Source organism: Ornithorhynchus anatinus, chromosome 6 (assembly GCF_004115215.2).
Source record: "Ornithorhynchus anatinus isolate Pmale09 chromosome 6, mOrnAna1.pri.v4, whole genome shotgun sequence".
NCBI lineage: Eukaryota > Metazoa > Chordata > Mammalia > Monotremata > Ornithorhynchidae > Ornithorhynchus > Ornithorhynchus anatinus.
The window spans coordinates 18,984,417-18,999,143 of record NC_041733.1 but is presented as its reverse complement, the minus strand read 5'-3'; the positions used below and the strand labels follow the sequence as shown (position 1 = coordinate 18,999,143).

The window sequence follows — 14,727 nt, the reverse complement described above, 5'->3', positions numbered from 1 at the left end:
CCTGGCACACCACAATGTGGCAATGAGTCCGGCACCCCCCGCTGGTACCTGATCCCTATGGTCCCCTGCCTCTTCCCAGATTCGGGTGGACGGAGCCCAGGAAGCCCAGCTGTATGAGACTGTGCCGGTGGTGGAGGGGCACCCCATCCAGCGAGATCTGCTCTTCAGTCCTGACTACCGATACATCTACCTGCTCAGTGATAAGCAGGTGCGTGAAGCGGGGGGCGGAGTTCAAGGGGAGCCCGGAGGGCGGGGCTGTGGGAGGGAGGAGGAATCCGAGCTGGAAGACACTTAATAGATAGAGGGTCTCCCAGAGGTGTGGAAGGGGAGGTAAAGCTTCAGGCAGAGACTGTAAGCTCACTGGGGGCAGGGAATGGGACTCTGTTAAGGTTGATTTCCCCCAAGCGCTTAACACACAATAAGTGCTCAGGATATACCATCAATTGATGCCCAGGGGGTGGGCGCCCCTGGGCCTGACAGCTGTCTCCCCACAGGTGAGCCGGGTGCCAGTGGAGACCTGTGAGCAGTACCGGAGCTGCGCGGCCTGCCTGGGCTCTGGGGACCCTCACTGCGGCTGGTGTGTCCTCCACAACAAGTAAGGCCCAGCCCGGGGAGCGCTGGAGCTGGTCGGGCCGTCACCTCGGGGTGCCCGCATCTGTGGGGCCCGGGGCAGCCCTCTGTCTGCTTCCCTGGAGCCTTTGAGCTGAGGTGGTACATGAGCTCAGGAACCCCTGGGATCAGCTCCTCCTCCCCCCAGTTCCCGAGGACCTCAGAGCTGTGAGATAGCATCACCAGCCCCAATCTGGGGTCCCAGTCCGGGGCCTAGCAGGAGGTGGTTGACGGGGGCAGAGACTTGTCTCGGCTGGCACCAACCTAGATAAAATAATCCCCTAGAACCCCAGTGCCCAGCTCCAGCCTCTCCCCGCTCCTTCAGTTGTTGCACCCAGGCCTGTGCCCGTTGTGCCGAGCTCCGGCAGGCTGCCCTCTGGCCTCCCCTTCCAGTGGCTCATCTCCCCCTCCCAGTCAGTTTCCTCTCTGGACACCGCTACATTCCTGAAGAACATTTTTTCCCACGAGCCTCAGGGGCACCAGGGGCCAGTGGGCCACACCTCCCTCCCCGCCTGCCCCGGGGAGGAGAGAGGGCAGTGCGGGGAAACCCCTGAGCGGCCTGGTATGGTGCTCCTTCTCTGGGGAGCCAGACACATCTGCAGGGGGCCTGTCTGGCAGCTCCCCACCCCCCTCGCTTCCTCTGATTGAAGGTCCAAGACAGCTATTGGCCTTGACTCCCCCCCATCCCTCTCCCCCAAGAAGTCTCGGCCCCCAGGGAGACTTCCCGGGAAGCAGCGAATGGAGCCAAGGGAGCTTGGGGAGGAGGGGGGTGTTCTTGGAGAGGGCGGGGCTGGTCTCTAGGCCATGATGGAAATGCGACTTTCTTCTTCCACCCTTTCCCGTGAGAATGGAAGGGTCCAGACTTGTAGTGGTTGTCCTGAGCTCTGTCTCTGTGACAGTAGACATGTCCATCTCTGAACCCTCGGTCCATCCTGCAGCCCTTCTCCTGGCAGGAATATCTGCCTCCAACTCTGGGCCCGGCCTTCGCGGTGGGAGCAGTGTAGAGGAAAGAGGGGACATCTAGTTTTCAGGTAGTTCTCAGTAATAATAATAATAATAGCTGTGGTATTTGTTAAGCGTTTTCTGTGTGTCAAGCACTGTTCTAAGCGCTGGGGAAGATACAGGATAATTAGATCAGATCCAGGCCCTGCCCCATATAGAGTTGACAGTCCAGGTAGGAGGGAGAACAGGGATTGAATCCTCATTTTACAGATGAGGTAACAGAGGCACAGAGAAGTTCAGTGGCTTGCTCAAGCAGGCAAGTGACAGAGCTGGGACTGATACCCAGGTCTTCTGACTACCAGGTCCAGGGTCTTTCCACTAAGCTATGATGTGTTCTGAAAATGACCCATTGGCCAGTGGAGCAAGGTGTATGTGGGGTCCACCTGGGATCCTTTCCACTGATTCCAGAAGGGCTGACTGGTGGCCCAGACTGGTGGAGAGTTTCCCTGTCAGCCACCCAAGACTCCTCCCCCAACACCCCCAGCCTCAGCCCCAAATCCTTTCCCTGCACCTGCAGGCAGAAACCCCCGCTCTCTTCCACTGCCCTTGCAGAACTGAAGGGGCTGGGGAGTGCTGAGGCAGTGGTGAGGGCTGGGCCGGGGTGGGGACAGGGGGTGGGATCCAGGTTTCCCGGGCTGGGAGGGGGCCATGATAGATTAGTCAGAAGGGAAGCCAGTAGGAACCAGTGAGATTTATGAACTGGTGATGAGGAGATTACAAAGAGCTTTGAGCCTGGACTCCAGGTTGCTTATTGACACAGCTGGGCCCAGCACACAGGAGCGAGAGGGGCATGCCCTAACCCTGCACCCTGCCATCCCTGCTTCCCCCACCCCAGTTTCCCATATGCTTCTGGGGACTCCGTCTCCTGCAGCCCCTGCCTGGGGTCTGAACCATTCCCTCCAACTGTAGAGCCTCAGAGGGGGCTGAAGGGGGAGGAGGGATAGGTGCAACCTTCCTTCTCTGACCGTGCCTAAATGCCCACTAGCCACTCTGTGTGGCACCTGCTAGGCCCGAGGGGCTCTAGAACTAACAGTCAAGCTTTCCTTGATCAAGCTTCCCCTCTTCCCTCCCCCTCTTCCTTCGCCCCCTCTTCCTTCTCCCCCTCTCTCCCTCACTCCTTCTCTGTCTCTCCCCCTTCTCTCTCTCTCCCTCCTTCTGTCTCCCCCCTCCCTCCCCCCTCCCTCCCTCCTCCTTCCTTCTCTCTGCCTCCTCCCTCCCTTCCTTCCTCGCTCTCTCTGTCTCTTTCTCTCTCCTTCCCTCCCCCCCCCTGTCTCTCTCCCTCTCTCCTCTGTCTCTCTCCTGCCATCCACTGCTCCCTTTGTGGCCAGGAGCCAAGAGTACCGCTATTTCATCCCGCCTTGGGCGCCTGGGCGGCCATAAATCGTAGCTCCATGGCCCTGCAGCCCCAGATAGGCTAACGAGCCGTTAATCATGGCGGGGGAAGGGCCGGCAGCCTCAGCCGCAGGCCCAGGGCACCTGGGAGCCTGGTTGGGGGTGGGGGAAATTAATCTGGGGGGGTTGCAGGAAACTGGACGTGGGTAAGGGCTTTGGGGCCCTCGATGGCTTGAGACTCAGCCCAGACCCGACCCTGGGCAGATGTTTCCGTTGCTGCTACCCAAGGTATCGGGCTGCTGCCTGTCCCTATCCCACGATTACCCTGTGGAGCAGGGCTCCTTGCTCCACTCCAGGGCCTGGTGGGGCATGGTGCCCTCCTTCGTAGGCAGCCTCTCCCCCAGCGAGCTTAGGGGTTGACTGGGCTAGGGGCTGCTCCCCTGGCCTTGGGTGAGGGAGTGGGCAGGGCCTGGATGGCCAACGTCCATGAGGGGCCGTCCTAAGATGGGAGCCTCGTCAATGCTTGGTCGCCCACAGCGGGGAGAGGCGGGGCTGGCTGCTGATGCCAGATGCAGGGGGAGAGAGCATCAGGGGAGCGGCTATCGCCCACTGGGATGCAGAGCTCCAGTCCCAGCTCGCTCCCAGGAGAGCAGGGAGAGGCATGGGTGTGTGGCTGTGTGGAAATGCCCGATTCACTGGCATAGAGGCTGTTAATCATCATCATCATCATGGCATTTGTTAAGCACTTACTATGTGCCAAGCACTGTTCTAAGCACTGGGCTAGATGCAGGGAAATCAGGTTGTCCCACAGGGGGCTCACAGTCTTAATCCCCATTTTACAGATGAGGTAACTGAAACACAGAGAAGTTAAGAAGTTAGAGAAGCAGCGTGGCTAAGTGGAAAGAGCGAGGGCTGGGGAGTCAGAGTTCTTGGGTTCAAATCCCGGATCTGCTGCCTGTCAGCTGTGTGACTTTGGGCAAGTCGCTTAACTTCTGTGCCGCGGTGACCTCATCTGTAAAATGGGCATTAAGACTGTGAGCCCCACGTGGGACAACCTGATCACCTTGTATCCTCCCCAGCACTTAGAACAGTGCTTTGCACATAGTAAATACTTAACAAATGTCATTATTATCATTATTGTTAAGTACCTTGCCCAAGGTCATGCAACAGACTAGTGATGGAGTCGGGATTAGAACCCACGTTCTCTGACTCCCAAGCCTGTGCTCTTTCTACTAAGGCACACTGCTTAACATGGGGCTTCCCTCTCCCCAAGGCTCCCCCCTTCCGCAAGACTCCCCCTCCCAGTAGCTGCACCGCTGGAGTAGCCGCTGGAAGGCCTCACAAGCAGCCAGGCTCGTGCCAGGGCCTCATGCCAGTAGCGCAGCGCCTCACCGTATTTCCTCCTCTGAGAGGCACAGTGCCAGGGCCCAAGCACAGTCCGGCTCACTGCCACCTCCCCCTTCCTGTGCCATTCAATTCTCTCTGTCCCCCAAGCCTCTCCTTGTATCCCAAGAGCTACTTTTGGGGGAATGCGACTGCGAGAGGCAGTCTACTGGAACCCCCTCGAGCACCCCAATGCCAGGAGTCCCCAAAGATGATGATTATTGTGGTATTTGTTCAACCATCACCAGGATCAGGACAGTGCATCCAGAGGCTCCAGCTTCCCTTCTCCCGCTGACACATGGCAGCTGTGTGTGTGCATGCACACACACACACACGCATGCATGAATGTGGGTCTGTGTTTTGCTGAGTTGTCTGGGTGTCTCTGCCCACACCTCTGGGTGACAGGGGGCCTGGGATGGCAGCGAGCCTTGACAAAGTGAAATCCTTCTGCTTTTTCATAACATGAGGAGCCAGCTGTGCCCCAGTTCTCCCAGCCTGCAGCTTCCCCACTACCCACCTCTGCTTAGGAGCTTTCTCTCTCTCTTCCTCCTCCAACTAACACCCAACTGGCAGGACCCCCCTCCCCAATGGAAATGGGGGTCTGGGGTCGGGCTGGGTGTAGTCTCTGCCTCCACCCCTGAGGTTGCATCCCTCCCCAGATGGTCCCCAGGCTGACCTCCAGCTCTAGAGCAGCAGATCCCCAAACAGAGGATCTAGAGGGGGGCTAGAGATATGTGTAGGAGCATCTGCTAATTCTCTTGTGTTGTCCCAAGTGCTTAGTACAGTGCTCTGCACTTAGTAAGCACTTAAAAATACCACTGATTGATCCTCGGGGACCGGGGTTGGGGGTGGGGGTCTCTAGTTCAGTGCTGTGCACACAGTAAGCACTCAGGAAATATGATTGAATGAATGGAGGAGCCCGGATCCCCGCGACTAGGTCCAGAGGGTACAGGCCCGGACTGAGGAGCTGTCCTGACCCCAGTGTCTGGTGGGTGACCAACTGCATCTTGCCAGAGGTGGGGGCTGGGCAGGCTGCTCTGGGGGTTGTCTTGGTGCCTTTCTGCCGAAGCACGGGGGAGAATCCAGGGGAGCCCAACTCATTTCCCCGCCCCTGCCTTGGGGTTGAGGAGCAGCCAGCCAGTCCACCCTCCCCTCTGCCCCCACCCCGGCTTTTCCAGTTGTGCTTTCCAGAGCCCCAGCTCTGCACCCTGTTGCCCCCCACCGGGCCTAGTCTGGCCCGGAGCCAGCCTCTCCTTGGGTCCCCCTCCCCCAAAGCCTGTCCTGCTTCCTCCCGTTAGCGTGGGCCGAGGTGGTAGCGGAAGCACTTGCCTTAATCAAGTCCCCCGGCAGGCTCTCTTACCTGGGGACCTGGTCGCCTGGCACCACGGCCTCCCCCGACACCTCTCCCACGGGCGCACTGATGCCACAGCAGGCAAGAGACGGCGTGAGCACCTGGCCCTCAGATGAGGGACAGGGGAAATCTCTCTCCACCTCCCACTTCTAGCTGACCCCTTCCTGCAGAGGTGCTGCCTGTAGGGCCGATGCCAGTGGGAGTTTCTGCCTGTCGGGCACTGCCGGGTCACTGCTATCAGAGACCTGGCTGCTACTCCCCTGCCCCCGGGACTAGCTGAACCTGTTTGCCGGTGGAGTGGGCCTCAAGCTCCAGGGGGCTACCGGCATGGGCAGTTCAGGGCAGTGGGTTCCAGTCCCCCCAGGAGCAGCATTGCTGCTGGTCTGAGCCCTGAGCCCATAGCCTGGAGCGACTTCCTCCCCTGGGAGGCCAGGACTGATTGGTCCGCAATCCAAAGCCCGGTGTCTGCACCCCATCTCTCTCCGGGAGCTGCCGCTGTCTGGGCCTGGCTCCCGTTGCCGGGGCTGGCAGGCTGGTTGCTAAGGACTTAGCTGGGAGGAGAGGCGGGGAAGGAGGGGAGGGCTAGTGGGCCTTGTAGATTGGCTCTTTCCCGGCAGTCTGATGTTGCCATGGTGATGTAGCCCTGGCTCCGATTGGCATGAGCCCAGACCTGGGGAAGACCCCTTCCCTCAACTCCCTCCACTCTCAAGCCTGAGCCCTGACCCCTCCACAATCTCCCCCGCCCCAGTGGGCTGTAAAAGCCCCGAACCTAGAGAGGCCTGAATCCTGGGGGTAAGAGTTGGGGGCCTCCCGTGGAGGAGACGAGACTGGCAATCGGGGCCCCGGAGGCTCACTCTGGCCCACTGTGCCCACCTGCTCAGGTGTTGCCGGGAGGGAGAGTGTCCCAGGGCTTCGGAGCCACACCGCTTCACCGCCACCCTGAGCCAGTGTGTCCGCGTGTCCGTGCAGCCCAGCAATGTGTCGGTCACCGTGCCGGATGTGCAGGTGAGTCTGGGGGAGAGGGTGAGGATTCCAGGAAGTTTGGGGTCAGCCCCAAGACCCAGAGTGAGGGAAGAGGCTCAAGACACACCCACCCGTGATTATAATCTCCTTGAGGTCAGGGACATCTCCAAGAGGCTTTCCCCCACTAGGCCCTCATTTCCTCTTCTCCCACTCCCTTCTCTGTCACCCTTGCATTTGGATTTACATTTTTATACACCCCTCCCTAAGCCCCACATTACTTATCTACATATCTGGAATTTATTTAATTTATTTATATTAATGTCTGCCTCCGCATCTAAACTGTAAGCTCATTATGGGCAGGGAACATGTCTGCTCATTGTACTGCAGTGTAACCTTCCAATAAGTGCTCTGTAAATACTATTTATTGATTGAAAAGGACCCCCACTTCTACCCCAAGCACTTCATCCCTTTCTTCACACCCAGTAGCGACTCGGTAAATGCAGTTGATTTTGACGATTCCCCCTCCCCCACAGCTGACCGTTTCGGTGCAGAATGTGCCGGACCTGGCGGCTGGGGTCAGCTGCTCTTTTGAGGATGTCGCCGAGAGCGAGGCTCTGCTGCTACCCCACGGGGAGATCCTCTGCTCCTCTCCCTCCCTGCGGGACGTCCCCGCCGTCACCAGTGGGCACGGTGAGCAGGCTGGATGGGGTTCTCTGAGAAGGCGGGGTGACTGGGGTTGGGGAGTGCTGCCCTGCCCGAGCCCAGCTGGGACACGGCGGCCTCGGGGACCGCCCTGCCCAGTCTGATCCCCGACACGTCCGGTGTGCCCCCAGGCGCCACGCGGACCGTCCGACTCCACCTGCGCTCCAAGGAGACGGGGATGAAGTTCGCCGGGGCCGATTTCGTCTTCTACAACTGCAGCGTCCTCCAGTCGTGAGTGCCCGCATCTGAGTCCCTGTCACTTCCCGCCACAGATCCGGGGCCCAAGCTCTGGCCCCGAGGGTGGGTGGGCAAAGGAGGGCTGGCAGCCTTCCCCACCTTCCTCCCTTATAGATAATACTAAGAAGAAGAAGAATTGTGGCATTTGTTAAGCACTTACTATGTGCCAAGCACTGTTCTAAGCAAAATAGGGATTGAGACTGAGCCCCGATCCAACCCGATTTGCTTGTTTCCACCCCAGTGCTTAGTACAGTGCCAGGCAACATAGTAAACGCTTAACAAATACCGTTATCATTACCAGCAAATTGGGTTGGACACAGTCCCTGTCCCCCATGGGGACAGTCTTCATCCCCATTTTACAGATGAGGTAACTGAGGCCCAGAGAGGTGATTTGTCCAAGATCACACAGCAGACAAGTGGCAAAGCCAGGATTAGAAAACCAGGTCCTTCTGATTCCCAGACCCGGGTTCTATCCACTAGACCACACTGCTTCCCGTTACAGACGTCTGTAACGTCCGTCTTCCCAAAGCAGCATTCCCCTGGGTACTCTGCTCCTGCCTCCTCCTGGCCTGGGGTCAGGCCCTGAAGGCTGAAAGCCAAGCCCTGGGCAGGCAGGAGGCGGGGCCGGGGGGGAGTCTGCGGAGGGGGAGTAGAGGAAGGGACCCAGGGATCCGAAGTCAGTGTGTACAGTGTGGATGCTGGGTGGTAAGAGCAGCTTGAACCTGACCTGGCCTGCTTCGAGGAGTTGGTGTCCTGCTTCGTTCCGCTCCATGGCTCCCGGATCCTAAGGGGGCTGTGGAGGCTCTCGTTTTGGGGCTGAGGTCACTTGTCCACCCCACTTGGCCCTGGCCTGGCACCAATTTCAGGCCTTTGTTCGTGGTCAGAACTCTTGCCGTTCCCAGCATCTGCCAGAGCAATCCTGCCCATCCTGGGTTGAGGTGCCAGCTTCTCGCAGGGCCTGCAGGGGACCCAGTCAGGCCTGGGCCTGCCTCTTCTATCGGCTGCCTCCAGCCCCAGGCACCAGCACCTCTGCCAGGGCGCCTCTCTTCTGCCCCTCGGCCCCTTGCCTGGGCTCTTGCCCGTGCCTGTGTCTGTGGGGGTTATGTGGGTGGGTGTGGAGTGGTGTCGCCCAAGGGATTTGTGTATATGTGTGTGTGGTGTCGGGGGGGGGGAGTGTGAGGTGTGTGGCTGGGTAGTAGTGGGGGCTTGCCTGGAATTTTGTTGGAATGATTGGGGGGCTTTTCCTTAGGCAGGGGGTGAGTGAGGCTGGGTTATGTTGACAGAACTCCCCCGGGGGAAGGGCTGTGGTGTCTGTGTTGCCTGGGAATGTGCACGCTTGGGTTCCTTCCTTCTCATCTCCTCTTTGGCGTGTGCCATCCGCTGCAGCATCAGTCTCAATTATCTGAGCAGCCGAGTCTCCCTAATGAGGCCAGGGCCGGCCGGGAGATCCTTCCAGCTGTTGGGAGCTGAGGCAACAGCTGCCGCTCCTGGCTCTGGCCGGCCTGCCGGGAGCTGGATCCACCGGTCAGCCGGGGCCCACCCCTCTGCGGGCCTCGGGACCGGACCCTGCCCCGGCCTTGACCGCCGCCTCACCCCGCCCCCGTTCCCGCCATGCCCTCCCTCCCTGGCCACCTCCTTCCGGAGGATCTGGCCCTTGTTCCCGAACCACTTGTTTCCTCGCTCTTGCTAAGCAATTGGCCGCGGGTGCCCTAAGGACTCATCCCGCTCCTGGGGGGAAGGGATGGCATCCAGGGAGGTAACCCTTGCTTCAGCTACCCTGGCCCTGGGGCCCAGCCTCCCTGCCCTGCCAGGAAGGCTAGTGATAAACACGGAAAGGACAATGAGGCTAGAAACAATTGTGGGGGAAGCTGAAAGGGGCAGGGGGCACTGCAGCAGAGGCTCCTGGGGGATAGAGGTGGACAATGGCACAAGAAGGGCGTGCAGGGGTTGGCTGTTCACGATGCCTGGGGAACGAGCCAAAAGAGTCACCAGCAGCCCGTCTTTGCCCCCGCCTACTTATGCCACCAGGATATCCAGCCCCTCCACCCCTCCACATCAGGAATGGCTTTGCGCCCCCCCCTTCTCTCTCTCTCTCCCCATCCCTCCCTCGCCGCCTCCCCCTCCACTCCCCCGCCAGCCTCCCTCCCTTTGCCCATCTGTGTCTGCGGGGCGGGAGTCTGGCTGGGCCCATCTGTGCCAGTCTGTCTGCCTGCGTGGTTGGGCGTCCTGGGGACCCAGATGGGGCCGGAGGTGGGTTTCCCCCAGCAAGATGCCGCTTCCTTGATACTGCCTCCGGGGCCGTGGGAGGGGCCGTTTACCTCAGACCTTCCCTGTCTCACCCGCAGCACCAGCGGTCGGCTTTGCTCCGGGTAACCGCTTTGCTTGGGGCATCTGGGGTGGGCTGCCCTAAACCCAGCCACTGTCCTGACTCTGTGTCTTGGCTTTGCCAGACATGGCTCCCCTGCCTTCTCCCCCACCTCTCTCCCTTCTGTCCTCCTTAGGTGCCTGTCCTGCGTCAGCAGCCGCTACCCCTGCCACTGGTGCAAATATCGCCACATCTGTACCCATAATGCCAAAGAGTGCTCCTTCCAGGAGGGCCGGGTCAACACCACTGAGGTAGGGGGCATTGAGCCCTTTTCAGGGTGGGGTCTCAGCCATGGGGCTCGGGGGCTTCCCGCTCTGTCTGCTTATTATTCCATTGGCTCTCCGTTCCTTTCTGTCCATGTGGGAGTGAGTGTGTGTGTGTGTCTCCCAATCTCTCAGCATTGGTGGGTGTCTGTGTGTGTGTGTGGGGGGGGTGACGGGGGAGCAGGGGGGCTCACGCGTTTCTTTGTGTGTTCTCCTCTATGTCTTTGAACAGTGGGTGTCTGTGTGTATCCCCTTCAGTTCGGATCACATCTGGCTTTCTTTCTAGAAGTGGGAGTCTGTGAATGTGGGTTTTCTCCCCGCCTGTATTCCTTGCCTGATGGTCCCTTCTGCTTCCGGGCGCCTTTTCTGGCCGGGTCTGAGTTGGTCTGCATCTGCTTCTGGGTCTGAACGGGAAACGTCTCTCCCCTCCTCTCCCCACCTGCTTCCCTGCGCCAGCTCCTCTCCTCCCCAGTCTCTTTCCTCCGGGCCGCTGCGGTAGGAGCATTGAGGTGGCCGTGAGTCCCGGACTAAACCCTGGTGGCTAGTGGTGGTGGCCGGTCCTAAAGGGACAGTGGCCCACCAGCAGCCGCTGGCAGCCCCTGCAGATGGGGTCTCAGAGGGTGGGTAGCTGAGGGGATGGGGGAGGGCTTCGCTATCCTGAAAAAGCTGGAATGGGCAGTCGTGGACTTTGAGTAATAATAATTGTGATATTTATTAAGTGCTTACCATTGCCAGGCACTGTACTTAGCACTGGGGTGGATACAAGGAAATCAGATGGGACACGGTCCCCATTCCACCTGGGGCTCACAGTCTTAATCCCCATTTTCCAGATGAGATGACTGAGGCACAGAGAAGTGAAGTGACTTACCCATGGTTACCCAGCAGACAAGTGGCAGAGCCTGGATTAGAACTCAAGTCCTTCTGACTCCCAGGCAGTCAGTAACTCGCAATCAGGACAGCGGGCGGGCCCCAACTCTGGGATCCGGGAAGCAGTTTCCTCCCGCCCCCCCGGCCCTCGCTGCTGGGGGAGCCCGGTGGCAGGTGGCGGGTGGCAGGTGGCGGGCTCTGGCCCACCCGGCTGTGCTGGCTCCCCCAGGGCAGCAGGTTCCCAGCCCTTCATCTGTCGTGGCTAAATTTAACCCCGGGGCCTGGCGGGCGGAAGTGAGCTCGGCTAATTGAATTGTTCTTGGACGCAGAGCCAGCTTCCTCTCGGCACTGGCCCTGGCCTCCCCTCCCTGCCCGGGATGCCCCCAGCCTCCCTCCCGCAGTCACTCCTGGACAGGCCTGTCCCCTGCTCCCAAAATCTTGCCCGCCTCGGGGAGAAGACTCAGGGAGGCGGAAGGGGATCGGAGGGGGAAGGGGGTGCACCTTGAGCAGAAAGCAGCTGGATTCTGAGGCATTACCCTGTACCCCTAGATGGATGAATGGGCCCAGCCCCCTCCTCTCCCAGCACTGCGCCCACCCCATCGCACAGTCGTCGCTCTCAGCCCCAGCGCGGTCCCCGGCAGCAATTAAACACTCTGGGGTTGTCATGGTGATGGCGGCTCAGCACACGCCGCCTGGCTCCTCGCTCTGTCTGGGGCTGAGCCGGCCCCGGGGGGAGGGGAGACTCCGGCTCACACCCGCTCAGAGGCTGGGAACGGCTGAAGGCGGGGGCCTGCGTTGTCCAGAGCTTCCTCTGGGTCTCCCACTAGGCTCCATCCATTCTGTGTAGGGGTCAAAGTGGCGGGGGTGGGGGACCTTGCCCTGCCTTGCCCATCCCAGGACTGGATCTGCTTCCTCCCACCTTCACCAGGGCAAACCGGGTCCCGGCCTCCTCGAGTGTGGCTCTCCCTGCTCCCCCTGACCTCTTTATGTGGTTCCCCCTATTTCTTCCTCCCCTCCAGAGCCTTTGGTAGGAGGGGTTTCAGAAGGAGCTGTCTCGTGAGGCAGGGGAGGGTGGGAGAGGAGGAGGAGAGGTGGGAGCTGGCTGTTTCCCCTGCTGTGCCCCACCAGGGCTGCCCAGAGATCCTGCCCAGTGGGGAGATCCTGATTCCGGTGGGCGTAGTACAGCCCCTCACCCTGCGGGCCAAGAACCTGCCCCAGCCCCAGTCAGGACAGAAGAACTATGAGTGCGTCTTCAACATCCAGGGCCGGCAGCAGCGCGTCCCTGCTGTGCGCTTCAACAGCAGCAGCGTGCAGTGCCAGAATACCTCGGTATGGGCGCTCCTTCCATCCCCACCGATCCCCCTCGCCAAACCCTACATCCTGGCCACACTCCCTCTGCCCTAACTGGACCCTTCCAACCCCATATCCTGGCCAAGCACCCTCTGCCCTGACCGTCCCCCAACACCATCAAATTCCCAACCGGGTCCCCTCCATCCTGACCCGGCCCCTCTCCCTCCTCTCCAGTGCCCCTTGCGCTATCCAACAGTGGGTATCCGGGCCGCCCGGCAGGGTCCTGCCCAGCTGGTACTCCCTGAATGAGGGGAATAATTCATGAGGGGGAAATGTCACTGCACCCCTGAGCTGAGGGAGAACGTCTGTGAATGTGACTGGGTGGCAAGTCCAAGGGGCCCAGGAGGATGTAGATGTGTGGCAGACGGTTGATGCGAATTCACACCTGACACAGCTGGGAAAAGGGAAGGCCGTGTTGCTAGGTGACAGGATGTAGCCCGCCCTTCCATTGCTATGGAAACCCTAGGGTGCAAGGCTCCTCTTGGCCTTTCCCCAACAGCCCCCTTCAAGCGCATCAACGCCCTGTAGCCCCTGGGAAGGAGTGGGGAGCCTTTCGGCTCTAACCCAAGCTCTTTCTTGCTTGTGCCCTGTCCTCCATATCCGCTGTGTAACTTTCCACTCCCAGCCATGACTCTACTCCTGCCCAGCCCACCCCTCCCCTTGACCGGGCCTATCTCCTCCCTGTTCCCACCAAGCTGGGTTTGGGGCCTGGGTCCTAAAGGCCACCCCCCGGACCTTGAAACACTGCCCACCCCCCAGTATACCTACGACGGGGATGAGCACGGTGACATGACCCTGGACTTCTCGGTGGTGTGGGATGGAGACTTCTATATCGACAAGCCTGCCAACTTCAAAGGTGGGTGCCCTGCCTCCCCTTCTCCCTACCTCACCGTTCCCCTTTCCCCAGAACTGACCTCTGTCTCCTGTTCCCCAGTCCCCATTAATAATGCTGGTATTCATTAAGCACTTATTATGGGCTGAGCACTATACTTGGTGCTGGGGTAGATAGAGATGATTAGGTCCCACGTGGGGCTTACGGTCTAAGTGGGAAGAAGAACAGGTATTGAATCCCCATTTTGCAGATGAGGAAACCGAGAACCAAAGAAGTGATTTGCCTAAGGTCACATGGCAGATAAGTGGAGGAACCGGAATTAGAACCCAAGTCCTCCATCTCCCAGGCCGGTGCTCTTTCCACTAGGCCACCCTGCATTTCAGCTCTGCTTCCTTGTCCCCAGCTTGCTCCCAAATTTCTCCTAGGCTCTGTTCCCTCACCCCCCTCCCTGCACTCGGTTCCAAGTCCTCACCTGCCCGAGCTCCAGTCTCCTAAACTCCTGGGTGCCCACGATCAGTCAGGCAATCATATTTGTTGAACACTTACTGTGTGCAAAGCACTGTACTAAGCACTTTAACGAGATAATATAACGGACACATTCCCTGCCCAAAACGAGCTTACAGTCTAGATGGAGAGACAGACGTTGACATAAATAAATAATAAATGAGATAGTATGAATAACAATAGTATGGCCCACCTCTGCCATGTCCTGTGCCCACAGCCCTCCTGTACAAGTGCTGGGCTCAACGGAAGAGCTGCGGTCTCTGCCTCAAAGCCGATGCCCGTTTTGAGTGTGGCTGGTGTGTCTCCGAGAGGAAGTGCCAGCTCCGAGCCCATTGCCCGGCGCCAAAAGCCAACTGGATGCACCCCAGCAAACGCAACCCCCGCTGCAGCCACCCTCGCATCACCCAGGTAGGACCCCTGCACCCCCTGGCTCAGGGAGACCCCACCATCCCGGGGGAGACAAACTTGGCACTCTGGCTCCGCAGTCGGGAGCTTCCATGACCCAAACCACTGTAACCACCCGAGGCTCCTCCTGGCAATGGGGAGGTTTGTCCCCTTTCTGGGCCACCCCCACCATGTTTCTAAGGGTTCTGGAGAGAGCCCATTAGTGATGGGTTTCTCTGGGGGTCTCGTTTGACACCCCCCAGCCCCAGTCCCTCACGAACAGAACCCTTCTGGGAGTCCTGAAACTCCCCTCCGACTCTCCAGGGTCCCAGAGCAGTAGTCGTCACCGAGGCGTTTATTGCACACCCACTTGTTGTGGCTCACTCTACTAGATGCTTGGGAAATCTAGAATAAGTTCCCCACCCACCAGGAACTTCCCCTCAAAGGGGGGATCTGAGTTGATTGGATTGGTGGGATCTGCCCCCCCCATGGTTCTGAACCCACCAGAGAGCCCGGGACCAGCAGAGCCCAACCCAAGCCCACACTGGAAGGGAGCTGGTGGTAGAGGGGTAAGGTGGCCCCT

General features: G+C 59.5%; 1 protein-coding gene across 1 annotated transcript in view; it reads left to right on the top strand.

Moving 5' to 3' along the window:
- The window catches only part of PLXNA3 (plexin A3), a 42,151-nt gene that overhangs the window by 12,891 nt on the left and 14,533 nt on the right, over positions 1-14,727 (top strand). Inside the window, exons 4-12 of the mRNA XM_029067623.2 lie at positions 80-208; positions 495-595; positions 6,559-6,682; positions 7,174-7,330; positions 7,474-7,573; positions 10,081-10,195; positions 12,203-12,403; positions 13,184-13,280; positions 13,978-14,168. Of these exons, the coding sequence (XP_028923456.1) occupies positions 80-208; positions 495-595; positions 6,559-6,682; positions 7,174-7,330; positions 7,474-7,573; positions 10,081-10,195; positions 12,203-12,403; positions 13,184-13,280; positions 13,978-14,168 (1,215 nt within the window). The remainder of the gene's footprint in view (positions 1-79; positions 209-494; positions 596-6,558; positions 6,683-7,173; positions 7,331-7,473; positions 7,574-10,080; positions 10,196-12,202; positions 12,404-13,183; positions 13,281-13,977; positions 14,169-14,727) is intronic.